We start from the raw sequence: 25,791 nt of genomic DNA on the forward strand, positions 1-25,791 counted from the left end.
AATATTATTTTTTAAGATTTACACATTTCAATTGTGTGACACATTTCCAGCAAACTGAATTAAGTAATCTTTAAATAATGTGCAGATTATGAATACAGAATAAATGTGAAATAGTTCAAATAAATGAGGAATATAAACGTAGGAAACAAAATGTATATGTTTTAAATAATACATTTTGTTAAATGGCAATGCAACTATTTTATCTGGCATTAACTGAACTTGCTTTATAATTGGGAAATTATTTGCATATTTGCATAAATGTAATTTAACCCATTTATAAAAATAGTACTATTCCCAGTGTCTAAAACTGAGCTGTGAAATGTTGAAATGAAAGACATTGAATACAGTTTATTACTGCAGAGCTTTATTCCTTTCTGGAGTTATCATATAATATCCATACAGACTGCCTGAAAGCCCTCAGCAGTGCAATAACACATGCAGTTATGTTACCTCATAGCATTTTAACACAAAAGGGAGAATGAGCTCTGTTCCTTGATTGTAGAACACACTCCTCGCCACCCCAAGCAATCTCCCCAGTCTTTCATCTTGGCAGCACATTCAGGCTTTTTTACCCATTGAAAATAACACTGTACCATGACAATAATATCAAAACATTCAAACAGATGTGGGCAGTGCAAAGACGAAACAATAGAGGCAAGTAAAGGGTACGTTCACAGTTTACAGGCTATGAAGCAATAGCAGAATGAGGGGACAAGGAGGGGGGTGGTAGGAGGTGCCATTTAGAAACACTTGCGATGCACGATGGATGGCCCAGCCTCGTCGTACTCCTGCTTGCTTATCCACATCTGCTGGAAGGTGGAGAGGGAGGCCAGGATGGAGCCACCGATCCATACTGAGTACTTGCGCTCAGGTGGGGCGATGATCTGAATACGTGCATGAACATGACATAAGAGAAACTGTGATTAATATTAATTCATATGGATAAACCCTAATGGAGTTTTTCTGGTTGTTCAAGTTTCTAAAACCCAGAAGAGTATTAGCACTTTTGAGCCATGGGTTATCTTGGCTAACACTTTCTTTTAAATGTATGACGTGTAATGATTAGGACAATTGCTCCAACATGTTAGCAACAATTTTAAAGCACACAACAGTTTTAAAATCATTGTTTGATGTATGTCGTTGTGTAATTAATGTAGAACAAAATGGGAAAGGTAACCACAGACCTTATTTTACTCATAAACTGTAAACCGCTATTCTAAAAAAAAAAAACATTAGAAATTCCTGAAGCAATTAGCTTTTTTTCTTTCTTTTTTTTTTTTTTTTTTTTTACCTAACATCACCCTGCTCTAAAGACCAGCTTACACCAGCATTAAATTCTATGCTGGTCCAGGTACTGTATGTTGGTGACCAACCAAGCTGGTCTGTTTAACAGAGCATTATTGAACAGCACTACAAAGCAGAGCTATGCTAATTTTGTTACCTAGATCTAATCAGATATGAATAATCAATCTGCACTGACCTTGATCTTCATGGTGCTAGGAGCCAAAGCAGTAATCTCCTTTTGCATCCTGTCTGCAATACCAGGGTACATTGTGGTACCACCAGAAAGCACATTGTTGGCATATAGGTCCTTACGGATGTCAATGTCACATTTCATGATGCTGTTGTAAGTGGTTTCATGGATACCAGCAGATTCCATTCCTAAGGTATTGCAAAGTTAAATATAGTTGGAGTACAAATCAAAGTTAAGGTAGAGCGAAAATCAAAGCAGAGTGCAAATCATAATTAATGTAGAGTTCCCTTTTCTCCCCAATTTGGAATGCCCAATTCCCAATGCACTCTAAGTCCTTGTGGTGGCGTAGTGACTCACCTCAATCCGGGTGGCGGAGGACGAATCTCAGTTGCCTCCATGTCTGAGACGTGTCAAGCCGCACATCTTATCACGTGGCTTGTTGAGCGCATTACCACGGAGACCTAGCGCGTGTGGAGACTTCACGCTGTTCTCCATGGCATCCACACACAACTCACCACGTGCCCCACCGAGAGTGAGTATCACATTATAGCGACCACGAGGAGGTTAACCCAACGTGACTCTACCCATCCTAGCAACCGGGCCAATTGGTTGCTTAGGAAGCCTGACTGGAGTCACTCAGCACGCCCTGGATTTGTACTTGCGACTCCAGGTGTGGTAGTCAACGTCTTTATTTGCTGAACTACCCAGGCCCCCTTGGAATAGCATGATTAACCGATCACAAACAAGTATTCCACAGCTGTGTAGTAAGCATTTTTATTACACGCTCTCTGGAAAACTCTATTCTGATTGGTCAATTGTGCCATCTAGTGTGATATTGCTCAGTAACAACCGCACATCCACATATCAGGCCACTCATCCGGGTATTGCGAGCCATCGTTCCTGCTTCTCGGACCACTGTGCGATCTCTACAAGTAAGCTATTAAAATAATTTAAACTCAAATCAATGTCTCATGTGGATTTATTTATATATTTGGCATGTAGTCTTGTAATAATATGCATAATGAGCAGTCGGACGGTCATTAATTACAAAATAAATACAAACTAACACAAACCAGAGGTGGAATTTAGCTGTTCAGTGATGTATTTCTTCTCACATAATTACATACTTTTAACGAAAATCAATGTTTCATGTCCATTTATTTGTTTATTTGGCAATTAGTCTGGTAATAGGCTGAATATTGAGGTGTTGGACGGTTATTTTCACAAAATAAATCACCCTGTTTGGGTTTATTTTGCGATAATAACCAGCTGACTGTACATTATCTCTTACTGTACCTATCAAAGGCTTGTGTATATCAAACTGCTCTGAATCTGTTGAAAACAGAATGACAGAAAGAGAAAGATGAATGGAAGAGATTACCAATGAAGGAGGGCTGGAAGAGAGTCTCAGGGCAGCGGAACCTCTCATTGCCAATGGTGATGACCTGTCCATCAGGAAGCTCATAGCTCTTCTCCAGAGAGGAGGAAGAGGCAGCAGTGGCCATCTCATTCTCAAAGTCCAATGCAACATAGCACAACTTCTCCTTGATATCACGAACAATTTCTCTCTCAGCTGTAGAAGGCAGATAAGAATGATTCCTTGAGCAAATCAAATAACAAATGGTGTGCAAAATATGTTGTGCTGCTCTTCCATGATTGTGTTTCTTTGCTGGTGTGGCTAGTATTATATGCTACATCAGCTTGCTGATACATCTTCACACTCACCAGTGGTGACGAATGAGTAGCCTCGTTCAGTTAGGATCTTCATGAGGTAGTCAGTGAGATCACGACCGGCCAAGTCCAAACGCATAATGGCATGGGGAAGAGCGTAGCCCTCATAAATGGGCACATTATGGGTGACACCATCACCAGAGTCAAGGACAATGCCTGTCCAACAACAAGAAGATGCTCGGTCAGGGATGGCCATCATTATTGGACATTATTGGACAAGTGAGCTTTGTGTGATTGACCGGTGAACTAACCTGTTGTACGGCCTGAAGCGTAGAGAGACAGCACTGCTTGGATAGCTACATACATGGCTGGAACATTGAAAGTCTCAAACATGATCTGCAGTATGGGAGCATTGTTGCAATGAACACAACAGACAATTAACCAGTACTTTTCGGTTAATATGTGGTTGGGGAAAATATGTCCCCATACAGTTATTAATGCTCCTGAAAATCAATTCCGGTGGGCAAAAATCACTCCGGTTATATCAACTATGAATCTTTCATGCAAACCTCAGCAAAATAGCCAGGTTTCTCTTTCACACTTGAATTTAATCTCTGTCTAACCTGGGTCATCTTCTCCCTGTTGGCTTTGGGATTGAGGGGGGCCTCTGTCAGCAGAGTTGGGTGCTCTTCTGGAGCCACACGCAGTTCATTGTAGAACGAATGATGCCAGATCTGATCAACATAAAGAGTGGACATAAAAAAAAACAGAACACTTTCATATCAAATGCTCCATTAGGATAATAGACAAGTAAATGAATCACTTTGTGCTCTGTGTTGGTGAGTGAAAACTGATCCTCATAACTGCAGTTTAACATACAGATTACAATCATACTGGAGGTGTTGTGTGGGTGAGAAGATAAGTGAATAACACCATCTGTGCATCTGCTGAATTATGAAACTGTGTGGCATGATATACATAAAGTGAGTGAGTCATCAGCAGGATCAGTCAAATTTATTTGGAAAAGTGATTTTGATGGATGGATGTAGGTGTAGATATTGCTTCTGGTGACACTGTAGTGGTGTTTCTGACAAAATCTCCCTGAGGGCTTAAAGGAGTCAAATTGTAATTAGACTAATTGCCTGTCTGTTTTTCATACTATGAAGGTTTTTGTCATTCTTCTGTTATCTCAGACCAGAAGAATGATGGTATACTCAAGTATTACATCACACCCCATCAGAAAGAAAAATCCCTTAAATATCTTTTTAATATCTCTTAGACTTACTAAATTAATCTAAACTAGACTTGCTAGTTTAAGATAACAGAAAACAAGTTTTACAATGTGCTCTGGTTTGCCAAGATATCTGTGACTGAAAGTCATAGATTTCAATATGAACTCAAACGTTTCTCAGTTGTTTCAATTTTGCCTCTTTTTCAAATCTAAAAAATGATATGGTGTTGTTGCATAAGACTGGAGAATTGTGAGTAATGGGGTTTTATTTAAGTTTGGGCTTTCCCCTCATTCGCGCTCTTCTTGTTTTGGTTTGTTATCTGCTGACTTGGTTGATATGATCTGCTTACTTTTTCCATGTCGTCCCAGTTTGTGATGATTCCATGCTCTATGGGGTACTTGAGGGTCAAGATTCCCCTTTTGCTTTGTGCCTCATCACCAACGTAACTGTCTTTCTGTCCCATTCCCACCATTACTCCCTAAGGACAGAGCAAAACCGTTCAATACTGTTGGATACAACAGACTGTTAATATGAATCTGCCAGAAAATAAGAGTGCAGTCCAGTGAACTGCATCTTAATCTCTTTTACACTTGGAATGCACAAACTCTGGGCTGCTGTCCAACTTTCCACAGAACATTTGGAATCAGATCAAGACAAACAAGAGAAAGGTACAGCACAGGATATAATGTTTAAATTTCAGCTAGCTGTTACCCACTTATACAGATATAACTGTAGAGATTATACTGTAGCTAGCCATGAATGATACCTAAAATAAAACTTTATATGAGTTTGGTCACTTAAAGGGATAGTTCACCCGAAAATGAAAATTCTCTCATCATTTACTTATCCTCATGTTGTTCCAAAACTGTAGAACTTTGTTCCCTACTTCTAACACAAAAAAGTTGTTAGGCAGTATGTTACCCTCAGTCAGAATTCACTTCCATTGTGTGGAACCAATGCAATGAAAGTGAATAGTGACTGAGGCTGTTAGTTCTGCCTAACATCTCCTTTTGTGTTCCATGAAATGCAGAAATTCATATGGGCTTGGAACAATATGAAGGTGGGTAAATGAAGACAAAATGTTTATTTTGGTGAACTATCCCTTTAAATATATAAATTTTTAGTTTATTCAATTTACATTTTTTAGTTTATAGCTGTTGATTTTGAGTGATTACGGCCCCCTAGTGTTGAGGGATACCCACCTGGTGTCTGGGACGACCCACTATGGAGGGGAACACAGCTCTGGGAGCGTCATCCCCGGCGAAGCCTGCCTTACACAGTCCTGATCCATTATCACACACGAGGGCAGTGCTTTCTTCGTCGTCACACATTTTCAGCTTGGATTTCCTTCCTTACTCCAACAGGAGACAATCACTGCAAAAAAGTTAATCTAATCAGACACTAGATTAACATACTGCGATTTTCTCTCGAAGATCAGATTTGTCTTGAGTTGTAAAAGAACGCATTTAGGTTTAGGATAGTTCACCCAAAAATGAAAAATCTGTCATCATTTACTTACTCTCATGTTGATCCAAACATGAGATGTTTGAGTTTTTTTTTTTTTTTTTGTGGAACAAAAAATAAAATGTTAGGCAGAATGACTGCATCAGTCACTATTCACTGTGATTGTATGGATAAAAGATGCAATGAAAATGAATGGTCACTAAGGATATCATTCTGCTTAACATCTTTTATGTTCCATGGAGAAAACAAAGTCATACAGGTTTGGAGAGACATGAGGGTTAATGATGGCAGAATTTACATTTTTGGGTAAACAATCCCTTTAAATGTCTCTTCGAGTATGTGTTTACTTATAGGTACTTATAGCTATAGTTGGCAAAACCTGACAAAACCTCCCTGTGGGAACATCCCGGGACATCCTCAATTGGAAATACAATTATTATTATTATTTAAAAAATGCAAATGGTATTTTTTAAGGTTTGGGTTAGGGATTGGATTAGGATTTTTCTAGATTAATTATAATTAGTATTTATTATATATATATATATATATATATATATATATATATATAAATATAATAAAGATTTCTTCATGTAGCTAATAAAAGCGTGTGTGGTTGTTTGTGTGGGTGTGTAGTGAAAAGAAGATAAAATTATTGACCACACCCTATTCCACTGAGAATACTACAAAGGAACTAAGGTGTATCTGTTAAGTCAATTCAACAAATCAATGTTGTTTTGGAAGTGTAAAGTGTACAATTTTAATTATCACTGTTTCCTGGTATTATCTACAGTGTTAATTTTAAACTTGCTTTAGCAAAACCAACTCTAACTAATGCTAATGGTAAATGCAAGAAATAATACAACAAAATATTCAAAACTTGCTAAAATGAAGCATAAAATGTAATTTTTTTAAATGAATAAGATATATACAGTCTCTGAAGGTCTGCCTAAAGTGCCACTCCAGTCCCTAGTGAGTGAACATTGCACCATGGGAAAACTTCCTAATTTGGAGATGACGGGGAAGCATGTCTGTCTTTGGACTTCACAGACTCTCCCTCTGTCTGTCCTTGCCTGTTCACAATAGTTTATGAAAAAAACAACATGGCTGAGGGAAAGAGGGGATGGGTCTCTGGTCCAGAACAACCATATTTAGTCATAAACCTCACAAATCAAATGGGCTGCCACAGCCTTCATGTTTTCTAAGCTTTATTTGAAAACACTTTATTTGTACCATCCATAGTAAGATTACAGTAAAATTTACTGGTTACACTTCTCACAAAGCACTGCATCTGTAATCTAACCAACCACAGAAGCAACAAATCATCTTAAACCATCTTGCACCTGTGCAATGTCCATGTTACTGGTATCTAAAATATCTAAACATTCTTAAAATTACATAAATTTACATGAGAAGCAAGACGACACAAGATATTAAGACTGGCTTACTACGAATATTTATTGAATATAAGTGTATTCTGTCATCTTTTGAAACAATTAATAGATTGTAATAAATTTACGGAAATTAAAGCAGTAGCAGTAGCAGTTAAACATCTTTAAACCAGCTTGCACCTGTGCAATGTCCATGTTTAGTAGTATCTAAAATATCTAAACATTCTTAAAATTACATAAATTTATCTGAGAAGCAAGATGACACAAGATATTACGATGGGCTTACTACGAATGTCTATTGAATATAAATGTATTCTGTCAACCTTTGAAACAATTAATAGATTGTCAATATATTTACGGAAATGAAAGTAATAGCAGTAGCAGTAAAACCAGTCAAATGTCAAAACCAGCTTGCGCCTGTGCAATAACCATTTCTTTAAACCATCTTTTCAATTTAAAAAGTCTGTTCTTCACCAATCAAGTTGTAAGTTGTAATCTACCGTCATATCTATTGTTGCTTAAATCTAAGCCTCATCTGAGTCTCTCAGCATCAGCTAAAGCATGCAAAGTACAAAGCTGGGTTGACAGAAGGAGACAAAGAGAGGATACCCTGTGTGAGAGTCAAAGTTGTGAGGCCAGCTGGATGACACTTACCCTGACAGTGCTGGGCCGGGGTTGGGGGATTTAGCCACTTGGTGATGGTGTGCAACTCACCGGCTTGTGTTGTTCTTATGTAGCTCCCATCCCTGCTCAATGCACACTCCCACATCCCAAACAAGGAGCCTGGGCTGCACTCAAATCGGTAGCTTTACTCCACTAAAGCCTTATAGGGATGACTGGAAGAAAACACTCCAATCCAGGCGGCAGCAGGGCGGCCTCCTGTCTCAGCGCTTGGGGCATTCCAATGGCCCTTTTCCTTTTTTCTCCTCTGAAATTTGGGGACCTCACCATGCAGGAACATAAACACAGGTCAGGGCCCAGCTCTTCAGTAGCCACACATCATTTATTTACACCTGGAGTCAGAGTGAAATAATATATTATAATCACATCTAGGACTGGGATTACTATGGTGTTAGGTTAAATCACACTTTTTTTACAAACTGTAAAGAATTATTTCCCAACCCTGTTCCTGGGGGTGCCCTACACTACACTTCTTTTTCAAACACAGCTGACTGAACACATCCGCTCAGTAGTAGAGACACCAATAACTGAAATAAGTACAGTATATTAAATAAGGAAGACATACAAAATGTGTACAGTTAGTGGGCCTCCAGGAAACACAGAGTTGGGAAACACGGTGTGTCGAGTTTATATCAACTGAAAGTGTAAAAGTTTTGGGTCAACAAAGATTGTAATGCTTAAAGCTCTTTATCTGGGTATTATGTCTAAAAAAATAAAGTAAAATAAAAAAATCGCTGTGGCTCCCTTTACACCTGGCATAAACATATGTTTGTGGTGACCAAATCAAAAGCCAGGTGTAAATGCACCCAATACTTGAATCACTGAAACCACATTTGGAGGTGTTTGAGACAGATTCTGACCACATTCAAAGAAGGTTTATTATCATTATGCGCATTCAAGTACTGTGCATCCGTAACATGAAAGCAGCATTTTCCAATTTGCACAGTAAGCGAAATCTATCTCTATCCAGTGATGTATTGGAATGAAAAGTGTAAATGTAAACGAGCTGAAGAATATCCAGATTCTATCTGGATACAAACTGCATGTTAATGCCAGGCATAAATACAGACTATATGAGACAAGAAAAGATTCAACAGAAATAACAAGAAAATGCAAAATGTATTTACTATATGGTACCAAGATAGATGAAACCTGGACATATTAGATGTTAGAGGTCTTTTCAGATGTACACGAATAATCAGATTTTTAATCTTAATAATTTGTGTTACTTCCAACTGGGACATTTCTAGCTATAAGAGGCCGCTTAGGGCCCCCAAGCTACCAGGGGCTCCCGTAAAGCAAGTACATATTTTATGTTTTAAAAATGTTTTATATATTGGTTGCTAGGCAGCTACCAGTGTGATACTCAAAAGGCTCCTTGCTAGCCTGAGTCCAATGAGCCAACCCGGAAGTCTCAATATTGTTCTGGTGCTGAGATATGTGTTTTGCTACTCGGTTGCTAGGGTGATCCCATTTGGTTGCTAGGCAGTCACCAGGGTGATACTCAAAAGGCTCATTGCTAGCCTGAGTCAAATGAGCCAACCCAGAAGTCTATACGCTGTTCTGCTGCAAAGATATGTGTTTTGCTACTTGGTTACTAGGGTGATCCCATCTGGTTGCTAGGAAGTTACCAGAGTGATACTCAAAAGGCTCCTTGCTAGCCTGAGTCAAATGAGCCAATCCGGAAGTCTCTACGATATTCTTGTACAGAGATATGTGTTTTGCTACTTGGTTGCTATGGGTGAGCTCATTTGATTGCTAGGCAGTTACCAGGGTGATACTCAAAAGGCTCCTTGCTAGCCTGAGTCAAAGGAGCCAACCCGGACGTTTCTACAATGCTCTGGTGCAGAGATATTTGTTTTGCTACTCGGTTGCTAGAGTGACCCCATCTGGTTGCTAGGCAGTTACCAGAGTGAAGCTCAAAAGGCTCCTTGCTAGCCTGATTCAAATGAGCCAATCCAGAAGTCTCTACGATGTTCTGGTGCAGAGATATCTATCTAAGCCAGTGTTTCCCAACCACTGTGCCGCTGCACACTAGTGTGCTATTAAAGATTGTCAGGTGTGCCATGGAAAATTATCAAATTCCACAAAATAAATGAATGCATGAAAAAAAAATATTAATAATTTCAGGGATATAAACTCCTCACCTTTCGGAGAAATTCACTTTTGTGATTGTGAAGAGCAATGATTAATGCGCAAAAGCGACTGATATTTATACACGTTAAGGGTCTTTCACATGACTTGCGTCAGCGCTGCAGAATACACTGAAGTCTATGAAGTGACGCCACCTTACACCAAAGTGTTTTTCACACACGTTTTTGCTTCACCAATAATGTCTTTGAGAGTACTAAGCAACAAGAAATATATAAAAACTGTCCAAATTTGTGAAGAGACATTGAATGTCACATAATTTCTTTTAATTAAATATTACCTTATTGTTTACGAATATCAGAGACCCCAGTTACTGAACTAATTTAAATTCACCAAGAAAACGCTTAGACCTAAACATAAGTCCTTTTATTACTTTCTGCCATCAAAGCAACTGTAAGCTTTTTTCTCTCTTCCAAATACATGTTTTCAATGTTTATTGTGCACACCTCCCACTTTTTTACATGGCAAACTCCTAAAATCGCCCCTCTGTGACACTTTCTGCAGCGCATGTCATGTGGAGGGCAATTTGGTGCTTGACGCTGGTGTTGAACGGAGCATTGACGCCTCAACTCAACTCATGTGAAATACGCTTTACAATGACGAAAGTACATTATTGAAACTCAAAATTATTATTATTAGGCTATTATTGTCCTCTTTTCTGATAAAAGCCATGCTCAGCAGTTTAAATAGGCTACTGTAGGAAAATGATACCGTAGATCTGCTTTGTGTCTATAATTCTTATACTGAAGTCAGTAGATTTGTAGCCATGCAAGTTTTAATAAAGGAGAAGATAGGGACTTTACTGAAACTCACTATTATTAGACTATTATTGTTGTCTTTTTGGATGAAAAATGATGCTCTGGCTGAAGGAAGACTATAGATCTTCTTTGTTCTTTTAATGCTTAAACACTATAAAGTCTCTTGGTAGATTTCGGTCATGAACGACTCAAAATGATTCACTGACTCACTCATAGCACATAAGATGCTCATCTGTCGACACCTAGTGACATTTCCAGAAGGGGTCACTGAACTAATCAGTTAATAAAATTGAACAAATTTGTGAAACAGAAGCAAGCCTCACCAAAATACTCTTTATTTTGCAGCTAATTCTGCACAATTGTAAACTTGAATCATTAAAATAGCTGGAATTGATGCTTTTAGCTTATTCTTTAAAAAAGAATATCCCCAGAAAAATGTTTGTGGACCAGTGATTGTCTTACCTTTTTCGCCCCTCATGAGCTTGCATCCCTGTAATTTGTTGTGGCATTGAAAGAACTAATTTTCAAGAACAAATCTACAAATGAGAAAAGAAGCAAATTTGTTGTTTTTTTCACTACCCATTTAGCGCTCTTGCCACCTATGACCTCACACAGCATAGCCTACCTATGTAATTGTTTTTTTTTTTTTTTTAAATAGCCGAATTTCAAACATTAAAAGTAAACACGCTACTAAGACGGACAGAAAACATGGACAAGTTCTTGAAAAGGAAAAATATTGACGATGGTTAGCCTATGTTGGATAGTTGTGTGCCGTAGAATTTTTTAGTTGTAAAAAGTGTGCCGTGGCAGAACAAATGTTGGGAAACACTGATCTAAGCCAATTTGAATGGAAATCAAAGGGTTTTGGTTGCTAGGGTGCACTGAATGATTCCTAAGGTGTGGCTAAGTATTTTCCAACATGATATTTAAAGGCTCCTTGCTGGTCTGAGTCAAATAAGCCAAAGTTGAAGTCTCTACAATGTTGTGGTGCAGAGATATATGTTTTGCTATACGGTTGCTAGGGTAAGTCCATCTGGTTACTAGGCAGTTTCCAGGGTGATTCTAAAAAGGCTGCTTGCTGGACTGAGTATAATGAGCCAAACCTGAAGTCTCTTTGACATTCTGATCAGGAGATATCCATCTAAACCATGGCAATCAATGGGTTTTGTTGGCTAGGGTGCACTAATTGGTTGCAAGTTGTATGCAGTTGCTAGGGTGTTAAAGTGATGGAGTGACAAAACAAACAAATATATATATATATATATATATATATATATATATATATATATATATATATTTTGAGCACACACAGTTGTGCTCAAAAGTTTGCATACCCTGGCAGAAATTGTGACATTTTGGCATTGATTTTGAAAAAATGACTGATCATTTATTTAAGGATATTGATCATATGAAGCCATTTATCATCACATAGTTGTTTGGCTCCTTTTAAATCATAATGATAACAGAAATCACCCAAATTGCCCTGATCAAAAGTTTACATACCCTTGAATGTTTGGCCTTGTTACAGACACACAAGGTGACGCACACAGGTTTAAATGGCAATTAAAGGTTAATTTCCCACACCTGTGTCTTTTTAAATTGCAGTTAGTGTCTGTGTATAAATAGTCAATGAGTTTGTTAGCTCTCACGTGGATGCACTGAGCAGGCTAGATACTGAGCCATGGGGAGCAGAAAAGAACTGTCAAAAGACCTGCGTAACAAGGTAATTGAACTTTATAAAGATGGAAAAGGATATAAAAAGATATCCAAATCCTTGAAAATGCCAGTCAGTACTGTTCAATCACTTATTAAGAAGTGGAACATTCGGGGATCTCTTGATACCGAGCCAAGGTCAGGTAGACCAAGAAAGATTTCAGCCACAACTGCCAGAAGAATTGTTCAGGATACAAAGAAAAACCCACAGGTAACCTCAGGAGGAATACAGGCTGCTCTGAAAAAAGACGGTGTGGTTGTTTCGAGGAGCACAATATGACGATACTTGAACAAAAGTGAGCTGCATGGTCGAGTTGCCAGAAAGAAGCCTTTACTGCGCCAATGCCACAAAAAAGCCCGGTTACAATATGCCTGACAACACCTTGACATGCCTCACAGCTTCTGGCACACTGCATTTTGGAGTAACGAGACCAAAATAGAGCTTTATGGTCACAACCATAAGCGCAACGTTTGGAGAGGGGTCAACAATCCCCACTGTGAAACATGGTGGTGGCTCACTGATGTTTTGGGAGTGTGTGAGTGCTAAAGGCATGGGGAATCTTGTGAAAACTGATGGCAAGATTAATGCAGCATGTTATCAGAAAATACTGGGAGACAATTTGCATTCTTCTGCATGAAAGCTGCGCATGGGACACTCTTGGACTTTCCAGCATGACAATGACCCTAAGCACAAGGCCAAGTTGACCCTCCAGTGGTTACAGCAGAAAAAGGTGAAGGTTCTGGAGTGGCCATCACAGTCTCCTGACCTTAATATCATCGAGCCACTCTGGGGAGATCTCAAACATGCGGTTCATGCAAGACAACCAAAGACTTTGCATGACCTGGAGGCATTTTGCCAAGACGAATGGGCAGCTATACCACATGCAAGAATTTGGGGCCTCATAGACAACTATTACAGAAGACTGCACGCTGTCATTGATGCTAAAGGGGGCAATACACAGTATTAAGAACAAAGGGTATGCAGATTTTTGAACAGGGGTCATTTCATTTTTTTCTTTGTTGCCATGTTTTGTTTTATGATTGTGCCATTCTGTTATAACCTACAGTTGAATATGAATCCCATAAGAAATAAAAGAAATGTGTTATGCCTGCTCACTCATGTTTTCTTTAAAAATGGTACATATATTACCAATTCTCCAAGGGTATGCAAACTTTTGAGCACAACTGTATATATATATATATATATATATATATATATATATATATATATATATATACAGTGGCCTCCACTAAAATTGGCACTCTTGGTAAATATGTGCAAAGAAGGTTGTTTATTGTTTATCTTTTTGATCTTTCATTCAAAATATTCACCAAAAAATATATCCTCTAATGGATATCAAACAATTGCAAACACAACAAAAATTGTATTAAAAAAAATAATAATAATAATAATATTTTGATCAAATATATGTGTGGCACAATTATTGGCACATTTTATTCAATACTTTGTGCAACCTCCCTTTGCCAAGATAACAGCTCCGAGCCTTCTCCTATAATGCATAATGAGGTTGGAGAACACATGGCAAGGGATCTTAGACCATTCCTTCATACAGAATCTCTACAGATCCTTCAAATTCAGAGGTACATGCTGGTGGACTCTCCTCTTTAGTTCACCACACAGGTTTTCTATGGGGTTCAAGTCAGGGGATTGGGATGGCCATGGCAGAACCTTGATTTTGTGGTCGGTGAACCATTTTTGCGTTGATTTTGATGTGTGTTTTGGATCATTGTCCTGCTGGAAGATCCAACCACATCCCATTTTAAGCTTTCTGGCAGAGGCTGTCAGGTTCTAATCTTTTATCTGTTGGTATTTGATAGAGTCCATGATGCCATGTATCCGAACAAGATGTCCAGGACCTCTAGCATAAAAACAGCCCCACAATATTAAAGATCCACCACCATATTTAACCATGGGCATGAGGTACTTTTCCATATGGCTACCTCTCTGTGTGCGCCAAAGCTATCTCTGGTGTTTGCTGTCAAAAAGCTCTATTTTTGTTTTATTTGACCATAGAACCTGGTCCCATTTGAAATTCCAGTGTCTAGCAAACAGAAGATGCTTGAGTTTGTTGTTGGATGAGAGCAGAGGCTTTTTTCTTGAAACCCTCCCAAACAACTAGTGGTGATGTCTGATATATATATACATATATATATATATATATATATTTTTTTTTTTTTTTTTTTTTTAGACTTTCTGACCCCAAGACCCAACTAATTTCTGCAATTCTCCAGCTGTGATCCTTGGAGAATTTCTGGCCTCTTGAACCATCCTCCTCATCGTGTGTGGAGACAATATAGATGTCCTCTTCCAGGCTGATTCGTAACATCTCCAGTTGATTGAAACTTGTTAATTATTGCCCTGATGGTGGAAATGGGCATTTTTAATGCTTTAGCTATTTTCTTATAGCCACTTCCCATTTTGTGAACCTCAACAACCTTTTGCTGCACATCATAACTTTATTCTTTTGTCTTACCCATTGTGATGGATGACTAAGGGAATTTGGCTTGTGTGTTACCTTATATTTATTTACAGGGGGTCAATTTAAACAATTTAATGTTCCTCACCCAGGTGTACTAAAAATATTAAAATATGAATGGCAATATACTTCAGATATATTTTACTCATAGGAATTTCTTGGGGTGCCAATAATTGTGGCAACTGTGTTTTGGAGAAAATATTTCTTTAATTATGAGATTTTCCCTCCTTTAAATTATTTTACTTAAATTAAAGGTTAGATTTTTGTGAATATTTTGAATGAAAGATCAAAAGGATAAACAATAAAGACATTTTTTTTTACAGCCTTCTTTGCTCATATTTACCAAGGGTGCCAATATTAGTGGAGGCCACTGTATATCTTAGATAATGAATCCTGGCAAATTTTTCAATTTTTTCACACATTCCCAAAAATGCTTGACCACTACAGAACCCCATTTTTGTTTTCGGTCTACTTTTTTAGGTGACGATAAATGATACAATCCAGTAATAAGACCAAACAGACAAATTTAGACTCTGAATTTGTCTTTTATACAAGCTAATTTATAAAGGATGTCTTAATGACATACTGTAATAAGCCAGCCATGTTGACTTGGCAATGAACTTATGAAATGCTATAAATATACTCATGAGGTAAAGGATCATTAGGGTAAAGAGGAATTGAGTTTCACTCTAAGATATCAAGTTCAAAACCACTAACTACTACAGCAGTTTCAGTAATTTATTTATTTTATTTTATTTTATTTTATTTTATTTTTTGTTGTTTTGTTTTTGGGAGTTTCTGGTCCTCCTACAATATGAAATTCCAGCTCAAATCTACAGTGGAAAAAAATCAACGGAATGTTTCACATTAACCATCAGTCAGCAAACGTGCCAAAGCAGAATGGAAAATTCACACAGATGAATGGAAAAATAATTACAATTACATCTTAATGAAAGGAAAATACCTTGTGATGTAACATATACACCCAACCAGTTGTACCAGTTCACCTGAGGCAGGGTTAGCTTTTTTTCCCTTTTGGATATATTCCATACTAGCAAGAGCTCAGTCCAAATCATTCTAATGTAAACAAGCTTGCAGTATGCGTCTTGTCTCTTTTTAGGCCATTTTCTGCTCAGCTGTCCTCATTCAAGGAAAGACCTTGCTTTTCCCTACCCCTTTAGAAGGGTGCTGCCTTATCGCACCAAAAAAGGAGCTGTTCTGTAAATAAGGAGAGTCTTGGCAGTCCGTTGCTCTCAGAGGCATGTAAGGAAAGAAATGACCGGCAGAAGGAGTGGTCTGGAAAATCGCACAAAACACAGACTGCTGCAGATGAACACAGCTTATTTACAAATGTCTTTGATTGACTCTGTTCTTGTTCATCTCTTAAGTAAAAGTATTTGTGTGTCTGAGGGAAGGCCCCTCAGAGGGGGAAAGACCAGAGGAAGAGACATGTTTTCTGAACCTGAAAAAAAGGGTCGACTATGGACTGCCATTCTAGCTGCAGACATCTTTCATGTGATCTAATAGTGCAGGTCCATTGCCATGTTTAGATGTGCTCTTTCCATGCCGAGACTTCCGTCTCCCATCCCACTGCCTTGAATTCTGATTTTGAAAGTACACTATAGGATTCAGACTCAAACCAACAATGATTTAAAGGGACAGGGCACACACACACACACACACACACACATGTTGGTGCAGCTATCATTATGAGGACTCTCCATAGACATAAAGATTTTTATACTGTACGAACTATAGATTCTATCCCCTAACCCTTACCCTACCTCTAAACCTAACCCTCACAAAAAACGTGCTGCATTTTTACATTTTCAATAAAACATTGTTTAGTATGTTTTTTAAGCGATTTGATTTATGGGGACACTAGAAATGTCATCATAAACCACATTTATAGCATAATACCCTTGTACTTACCAGTTTGTAACCTAAAAAAAAGTCCTCGTAAACCACTTAAACCTGCCCACACACACACACACACACACACATGGAAAATTCTGTCATCATATGACTAATTCTAAAAATATTTAATATGTATGTTGACACATGACTCGTTATGAAATATACTGGGTCATGTATGATTTGTAACTTTCACTGCTAGTCTTGGTCACTATTCACTTTTATTGCATTTTTTTTTCATACAATAAAAGTAAATGGTAACTGAGGTTATCAATCATGCAAAATAGAAAGCCATATGGGTTTGGGACAACATGAAGGTGAATAAATGATGACAGAATGTTCATTATTGATTGAACTGTCCGTTAAATTCTACACTTATCTAGATTTCTATTCTACAGTGCCTCCATTAGAACACTGACATACTCTTATCATCATCATTTGTGTCAATGGGTTTTCTGCTGTTTCAATAATTGAACAGTAATAGTTTAAATACAGCCCAGTTCATTTCAACTGATTAATCAAAATTAAATTCAGTGTATAATATGAACCAACTCATTTCAAGGCATTAAATCATTGCATGAATATGTTAAACTGAGGGAGTCAATGTCAATATATCAGTAGCAGCTTGTAGGAGGGTGTACTACTGGGTGTTGGACAAAACCGCTGCTCTTTTGGTTTGTGCTTTGACCGAAAATGGCAAAGCAGCACTGCTCTTAATGGACTCGAGCCTGTGTCTTATTGTACACCTTGCATTAACAAGCATCTCCACACAACCAGCTCTGGAATGTCTTATGACAACTGTATGCAATGCTGTGTACTGCCATTGTAACTCAATCTCTGATCTGCTATCTTTTCTGGAAACAACCCAATTGTGATTCATCTCTTTGAAACAATGTGTGTGTGTGTGTGTGTGTGTGTGTGTGTGTGTGCCTCTCTATTTCCTGTTTTCTGGAAACTAATGAAATTTAATTAAAAGCTTGTTTAACTAGTAAGCAAAAATCAGTAAAGAAAGCCAAATCAAACATTTCTCTCTAAATTAATAGCTGAAAATGCTAATAGGCCTAAAGTACTGTTTAACACAATTGACTCTTTGTTAAATCCTACTGTTATAGATTTTGCTGTTGCTTCTATAGAGACCTGTGAGAAATTCTTTAAATTAAAGAGAAATGTTTTATTCATAAAATCCAAAAGATTAAATCTTCTAATTTCCTTTGAAATTTGATCTATTGCAGTTACCACCCCCTCTCACCTGTCTAACACATTTACAACCTGCATCCCAACAAGCTGGATTAATTTCAAATGTTCAAGTTGTAAGATGGATGTTCTTCCTGCACATCTTTTCAAAGATGCCTTTGTGATTGTTAGTCCTAATGTGAATGCTATAATTAATAGCTCCCAAGCAAATCGAGTAGTACAAGCTAGTAACAAACAGCCTTCTTGCAACGTGTGTCCACTCACTGTGTCTATTCTTTTTTTGCCCCCTTGTGGCAATCATTTTCAGGCAGAAATCAAGAAAATAAAGAGAATATGCGACCTGCTCCATCATTTTGAACCACTTGGTCCCAGAAACACATGTTGAGTTTAATGCACTAAAGTAAAAAAAAGCTTCAATATTATTTTATCAGTTAACATTTAAATGATTATATCTCAACAATGGTTTGGAGTAGAAACATAACTTTATTTTTTACAAAGCTTAGACTTTCATTCTTTAGTGCATAAAATGTGTTTCTCGGTCAAAGTGAGTCAAAATAATGCAGCTGGCCACATATTCTCAATATCAAAGTGAATAGTCTCACAATGTTGATTAATCAATCTTATCTTATTAATCTATCTTATCTTTTAAATGCAATTGTAATAAACAGAAAATAAATAACTATAAAACATTTGATCTGAAATTACAAAAATTATTTTTATTTATTTTTTTTAATTTTTTTTAGTTCAGAGGCTTGTCTAACTTAAATTTCACCTGTTGTTTCTGCTCCTGCACCACAACGTGAAAAGGGAAACTGTGATTAGGAAGAGTCATGGAATTTCCCCAGAGCACTTTCCATTCTATACATGTGCTCCTGTATGATGAAAGACAGTATTACACAGTAATAGCCGCCGCCCTGAACTGCAACGCAAGCATTACATGTGGAGCCATCATCACAATGCTGTTACACTGCCGATACCTAAGGGGTGCTCATTCATCCTTCATAGCTCACGCAACAGTTTGTCTGGGGATGGGGGCGGATTTAGATATGGGCGATATGGGCAGCTGCCTGGGGTGACATCTTGCCGGGGCAGAACGAGGCGCCATACAAGCTACAACCGATACTGTCTGGGAACATTGCTTTGGATTTCCAGAGCTTCACCCATTTTTTGCTGTCAAGTATTGAGAGACAAATCAATATGATAAAAATAATGACTGTGTGGTTCCACCACCAACCACCTTGATGATACATGTTTGTAAAATGTAATTGAAAATCTTGATGTTTAATGTTTAAAATGTTGAGCATTATTTGTAGCTTAATTACTACAAATCTGTCATTAGTAATAATACTTTTGACCTAGATGATCTCTTATGCGGTCTACTGGCAGGAAATGCATGAATGAGGTTGTGACATATTTGAAGACACCACAAACTACCATGACTAAATATGCCAGAACACGTCAGTACAATAAACTATCACACAGAGCACGCGCACACATACACACATCTTAAAGGAACTATTGCAGCTGACTCCACAGCACAGGTAAACCTGACCTTGGTCACACTCTTTACATCACTTTTCTTACTCTCTTCTAAAAGTCCTTCTTTTCTCCTCTTTTCTTTCACCTTTACCTGGAACTTTCCTAAAAGATGGTAGGCTGCTAACTTGCTTGCTGGCAAACTGGCATAGGAATTTCAAAAGAAATGAGCTCACTTCTACCATTTCCCTCAGTATTACAACTGAAATCATATGAAACACTTACACTATGTATTATATCAGGGCCTGAAATTCATTACTGAAGGGCTGATTGCCCCCCTTAGATGCCTTATATTGTTGGGGATTTTTCCACTTTGTAGTCATGACACAAAGATATTCAATACTGTATAATAATTATTATTATTATAATTACATTATTTCACCTAACTGTTTCTATCAGTTATCTCATATGGTATCTCCTATGAACCTGTTTTTCTTAATTATACCTTTTATTTTGATCAGCTCTTATGCATTATGATGCTTCTTTTCAGTCAGTTCTTTCCCAGCAAAGTGCGATGTAATCTATGCTGTAATGTGCTGACTTACATTTATTGTTGTCCTTTGCAGATACTTTATTATACATTTCATTTATTTTTCCATGTTATTAATGTCATATTCTTAATTTAAATGCATTAATTTTATATAATACATAACAATATAGCTTCTTTATAACACAGCTACTATGTGCCACACCTCGAAGCTGATAACGATGATGATGATTCTTTTCAATTGCGCTTGCTCCCTGGTCCAGTTCTTAATGGCAAAACTTGTGCGATCAAGTAATCAGTAAAGGAAGACGGATGACTTAAAGCTGCTATAGCGAGCAGCCCCCTCTGTTGGTCAAAATAAACAGCATACAGTAAGCCTTGTTGCCGGAAGGCTTTAATAGCAGCTTTCTTGCCATGTATTTTCACTTTGTGGACCTATTTGAACACGCAGTAAAACGGGGACATTTCTGGGGACAGCTCCAGTCAGGGACAGACCGTCAAAAACTGGGACTGTCCCTGAAAAACGGGGACATCTGGTCACCCTATAAGTAGAATCTGGCACCATGATTTACTGAACAAGCGCTGCTCTGCTGACACACACACATAAACACGCGCAGAGGATGCGCTGCTCAGCGCAATATGTGGTCGCTCCACACTAGCCCCATCTCAGATGAAGATGATCAATAGTTCGGTCCGCCCATAACATGCATTGAGAACGGCACCGGACAAGCATTTTGCCAGATGTTGAATGAGAAGCGTATTACATTACTGTGAATTAGCCTACAAACAAACACTCAAACACAGACTTCTTGGAGCGCTCAGCGCTGGACTTCAAAATAAAAGCCTTAAGAAATTACAACTGAAATGTATTACCAATGTGTAGTAAAAATTATTATTATTAGAAATTACAATAAAAAAATTGGATTCCAAAAATTACTGTAATCACTAAAATGAAATGAAATAAATAAATAACACACAGCGAGAGAGAGAGAGAGAGAGAGAGAGAGAGAGAGAGAGAGAGAGATCTGAAACCATTTACAATCCAAATACAAGTTAAAATTAGTAAAGAGAACAAATGAAATTTTCTACTGAAATTATTTTTGTTAATCCCAATCAGTTCCACACAGTGAATTATAGGTGTTCTAAACTTATTAAGAAAAACAACAACACTGGTATCGGATCGGGATTGGCCGATACTGCTAGTTCAGGTATCGGAATTGGATCGGAAGAGAACAAATTGTCACTACACCCTAACATTCTGGTTTTACCCACAAACTTTAAGACATGTTGCCATGCTGTTTTTTAGAATGACTAATGCAGTAAAATTCTTGAGTAAAATTAATGATAGGCTACATTAAGATTTTAGATTAGAATTTAAGAGGTCGGCTATAATCAGCAAGTACAGGTCTTGTAAATGGTCACCATTTCCTTTAAGATTATTCTAAGAATTTTTAAGCACAGTTTTTATATTCACTAGTTCATTTTAAATGGTCCAGTGTAACAAGTGAATTTTTAAATGCATGTATCTATCTCAATTACCATGAGTTTAAAAAAGTTGCATGCAACTTACTTATATGTGACCAATGATAGCTTTAATGTTTTTTTATTTTATTTTTTTATCATTATATCTGTCAATGTCTATGCGCATTCCTTATTGAGCGCGCTTGGTGTGCGCCTCTTATTAGAGAATGCTGTTGCTAAATATTAAGTTCAATTCGAGGCAGGTGGAGTGAGAGCTGTCCCCTACTGGGTTATTGAGCACACGTGTGCCTCTCCATTGTGATTGGTGCGCCGCGCATTGAGTATTTGATTGATAAATGGTGATCATAAAGAGGATGTTGTGTCTGTTTCCTACCATGTAAACTATTTTTTAGTGCTTCACTTGCATTTCATTTGTAAGAGAAGCAACAGGATCAACTCTGAAGCTGTGTTCTCTCTCCCGGTTAGTTGCGCATTTGCTTTTTGTTCTTGCATCTGTACCCAACACCAATTTTAATCTGTTTATATTATTAGGTTGAAGTGGTGAGCATAGTTTATTTATGACGTGGTGAGCCTTTCTCACCGAAGGTAAGGCATTTATTTGGGCTTTAATGGGGTGGTTTATAAGGGTTCCAATTTTATGTTTTTTTAAGCATATTCATAATAAATTTGCCATTGCAGGTGCGGTGTGGCCCTATATAACGCTAGCTGAATTCTTGCCAAATAAGAGCAATCTCTAACGAGTTGGGCTCAGGTGCATTCTATAAGGTAGAAAATCAGGGTTTCGTGATAACGTGGGAAATTGCGCTATAAAAGTAACTTATACGTACATTTACACCAGCATGTATAATCCACATTAAGTAGAACTGAATCTGGAGCTGGCAGGTCCAAAGATGCGAAACTAACGCTGAACTTCTACCGGAAGTTGTTGGCTCGCTACTCGTTTGACATTCGGTTTCTCCTACCCGTGCTCTCTGGCGCCGACCATTTTACGATACCATTAGCACAATTAGGGTTAAAAAACACAATTAGGAATTGACAGGCATAAAAAACTGTGAACACTTGTTGTAGTTGGAGAATTATGCTAAAATGCTCCGATGGGCATTCATTAACTAGTGCTTGTAAGGGACCGTCTGAAAATTCCACCCACAGCACTTAAAACATCAAGGAGATGTCAAAGTATTCATTCATTAATCCAATTAAAGTGTAAGTTACGCATACAATTTACAGTCTTTAGAATGTTTTGGTTTTCTTTTTTTACATAAGTGTTTAAGACAGACCATGCAAAGCAGTTGCACTGAACAATTGGACACCAGTGACGTTTAGCACAGTGTGTGGACTTAGATGATCTCTTATGAACCATAAGCAAATATTTAATAAATATTTAACTTAAAATTTAGTGGGGTAAAGTTTATTATACAGTCATAATGCATTGATGTTTTGTTTAAATATAATTTGTTTGGTCTATTTATTATGATGTGGGGAACCCCCAGAACCACCCCTGTAAGCAACATGTACTTATTTCAGTGCCCATATGTTACAGCTTTCACACTGTATGTGCAAGCAGTGCAGTGCTGGAAAATACTTGGAAAATGCACTAAACATTTATCCACACAATCTTTTGCAATACGGGCTTTTATGACGCAGCTTAAATTTATTTGACAAAGACATCTGTCTGACTTGATACAATTTCCACATGCTGGAACAGGAACACAAACAACACTATCCAGTAAATCTGGATGATTTAAGGGAATCGTTATCCCAAAAAAGAAAATTCTCATCATATACTTACCTTTCAATTTCACATTCTTCTGTTTTTGGTGATTCACATTCTTTGTGCACATCGCTACCTACTGGACAGGGAGGAGAATTTATAGTAAAAGACTTAAATATTGATCAGTTTCTCACCAAAACCTATCACATTGCTTCTAAAGATATAGATTTACATACTGTATGTTTTACTTGATGCTGCCTTTATGTGCTTTTAGGAGCACCTATTCACTTGCATTGTAAGGACCTACAGAGTTTAGATATTCTTCTAAAATCTTTATTAGAGTTCTGCAGAAGAAAGTCATGCACATGTCAGATGGCACGAGGATGAGTAAATGAGAGAGTTTAAAATTTTGGGCAAACTATCCCTTTAAGCAGTACGTAGTAACACTCAGGGTTTTGGATTCCATGTGAATTAATTACCATTTTGATATTATGATTGCCCTTCTCATGTAAATTAGATTTAATTATTATCAAGTTAGTAATATCACGCACTACTGATAACCATTTTATAATTTTTGGCAGTTATTAAAAGAAATAATCAATGTAGATATCTAAAAGTCGTGTTGCTGCTGCTAATACACTGTTTATGCCTGAACTTTAAAACAGGCCTTCAATTCCCTGATTAACTCAGCAACTGGCAACCCCATTTTACCTCCAATGAAATATTATTCTACTTTAAAAAGTTTGACTCATTCCCATGAGGTCTCTTTGAATTAGTCATGGGCTGCTTATCAGTGACCGAGACAGTCCTCATACCAAGTAAAGGGCCATGTAACCATAATTTGAGTTCCACAGAGTTTTATGCAATAGTTGTTTATTTAGTAATTGGCCTTTTTATTTTCAGTATTCATGACTCTCTGCTGCTGAAACTGATCATTTGTTCTACTCTGTTTCTACATTTTGCGGCATTCAATGCAAATGACAGATTCAATTGAGACGTTTGCAACAATAATGAGCTTGTATTTTACAGGAGGTGTAATGCACAACTGGAAACACATTGTCAGAAGACCCATTACAGTATCTTTACACAATATTGCTCGAGTAAAATTGAAGAATGATCTTGATTATCACATCAGTATACTGTAATAAAGTAATGACAATTAGGTGAATCCATGGATGAATGGAATCCATAAAGTCACAACTTTTTTTCACAGTTCAGGGTTGTCTCAGGGTTTGATTGATGAGCTTGCAATTAACACAATTATTCACATCAAAAGTTCAAGAATTTGATCATTAAAAAGTTTTACCAAAAATTAATATAAGGGTACAACGGGGCTAAAGGCACACCTTAAGGAAAATTTGCTTTTTTTTTTTTTTCTGTTCACAAAGTGTATCAGGATTCAAGAAATAAATGTATTTTTATTGAATATTGATGAAGCAACATAATTTGTGTGAAAAGAAATACCAGAAGATTCCTTTTGAATAAATGTTTTTTTTCCTTCTTTTTTTAAATGTGGTGAGGGGGCCTTTTACCCCACACCTGAGGTAAAAGACTCCCTCACTTGTGGTAAAAGGCCACCAGGGGGAATATTTGATATAGTGTATAGATACCGGGGCAATAGTTACAGGGCACAATTTGTCAGCTTATGCAAATATATATTGCTTATTCAAATAACCACTTCAGAAAAGGGTGCATAATTTTTTGTCCATTTCAGTCACATTTGACATTTCATTACATCCCAAGTATTCTATAAAAAAAAGAAAATTAAAAAAAAATCTCTGTTATTGGATCAGTCAATGTGAGCCCACTTTGAACATTCTTCATAACAAATCTTTTCTCCCCACTTAAGAAAAACAGTGTGTTTAATAGGGGCCTTTAGCCCCTGCAACAGGGTAACTTTAAAAAAAAAAAAAATCAAATGTACATAAGTATTCACAGCCTTTGCTCAATACTTTGTTGAAGCACCTTTGGCACCAATTACAGCCTCAAGTCTTTTTGAGTATGATGCTACAAGCTTGGCACACCTATTTTTGGGCAGTTTCTCCCATTCTTCTTTGCAAGACCTCTCAAGCTCCATCAGGTTGGATGGGGAGTGTCGGTGCACAGCCATTTTCAGATCTCTCCAGAGATGTTCAATCGGGATCAAGTCTAGGCTCTGGCTGGGCCACTCAAGGGCATTCATGGAGTTGTCCCATAGCCACTCCTTTGTTATCTTGGCTGTGTGCTTAGGGTCGTTGTCCTGTTGGAAGATGAACCTTCGTCCCAGTCTGAGGTCCAGAGCGCTCTGGAGCAGGTTTTCATCAAGGATGTCTCTGTACATTGCTGCATTCATCTTTCCCTCGATCCTGACTAGTCTCCCAGTTCCTGCCGCTGAAAAACATCCCCACAGCATGATGCTGCCACCACCATGCTTCACTGTAGGGATGGTATTGGCCAG

General features: G+C 37.6%; 2 protein-coding genes across 3 annotated transcripts in view; one reads left to right on the forward strand and one right to left on the reverse strand.

Annotated features, from left to right (window-relative positions):
* The window catches only part of stambpl1 (STAM binding protein-like 1), a 39,506-nt gene extending 24,294 nt beyond the window's left edge, over positions 1-15,212 (forward strand). Inside the window, exons 13-14 of one of the 2 annotated variants that reach the window (XM_051674634.1) lie at positions 14,372-14,474; positions 14,743-15,212. In XM_051674634.1, coding sequence (XP_051530594.1) covers positions 14,372-14,441 — 70 coding nt within the window. In that variant the 3' untranslated portion in view covers positions 14,442-14,474; positions 14,743-15,212. The remainder of the gene's footprint in view (positions 1-14,371; positions 14,475-14,742) is intronic. The other variant, XM_051674635.1, reaches the window with a different exon arrangement.
* acta2 (actin alpha 2, smooth muscle) lies at positions 348-8,037 on the reverse strand. The gene is made up of 9 exons (XM_051674646.1): positions 7,884-8,037; positions 5,580-5,751; positions 4,727-4,855; positions 3,769-3,879; positions 3,457-3,541; positions 3,200-3,361; positions 2,856-3,047; positions 1,481-1,662; positions 348-884 (listed from the first exon to the last, which is right to left on the reverse strand). The coding sequence occupies exons 2-9, from the start codon at positions 5,706-5,708 to the stop codon at positions 741-743; spliced, it is 1,134 nt and encodes a 377-aa protein (XP_051530606.1). The 5' UTR covers positions 5,709-5,751; positions 7,884-8,037; the 3' UTR covers positions 348-740.
* Positions 15,213-25,791: the final 10,579 nt, after the last annotated feature.

The sequence above is a fragment of the Myxocyprinus asiaticus genome, chromosome 36, assembly GCF_019703515.2.
Source record: "Myxocyprinus asiaticus isolate MX2 ecotype Aquarium Trade chromosome 36, UBuf_Myxa_2, whole genome shotgun sequence".
Taxonomy (NCBI): Eukaryota; Metazoa; Chordata; class Actinopteri; order Cypriniformes; family Catostomidae; genus Myxocyprinus; species Myxocyprinus asiaticus.

What these genes read in the sequence shown, in the direction of transcription:
- acta2 (XM_051674646.1), bottom strand. Translation starts at nt 5,708, where the DNA reads ATGTGTGACGACGAAGAAAGCACTGCCCTCGTGTGTGATAATGGATCA. An exon ending in CGCTTCAGGCCGTACAACAG is followed by an intron (nt 3,362 to 3,456) that starts GTTAGTTCACCG and finishes GTTGTTGGACAG; the next exon opens with GCATTGTCCTTGACTCTGGT. An exon ending in CTTCCAGCCCTCCTTCATTG is followed by an intron (nt 1,663 to 2,855) that starts GTAATCTCTTCC and finishes GCAATACCTTAG; the next exon opens with GAATGGAATCTGCTGGTATC.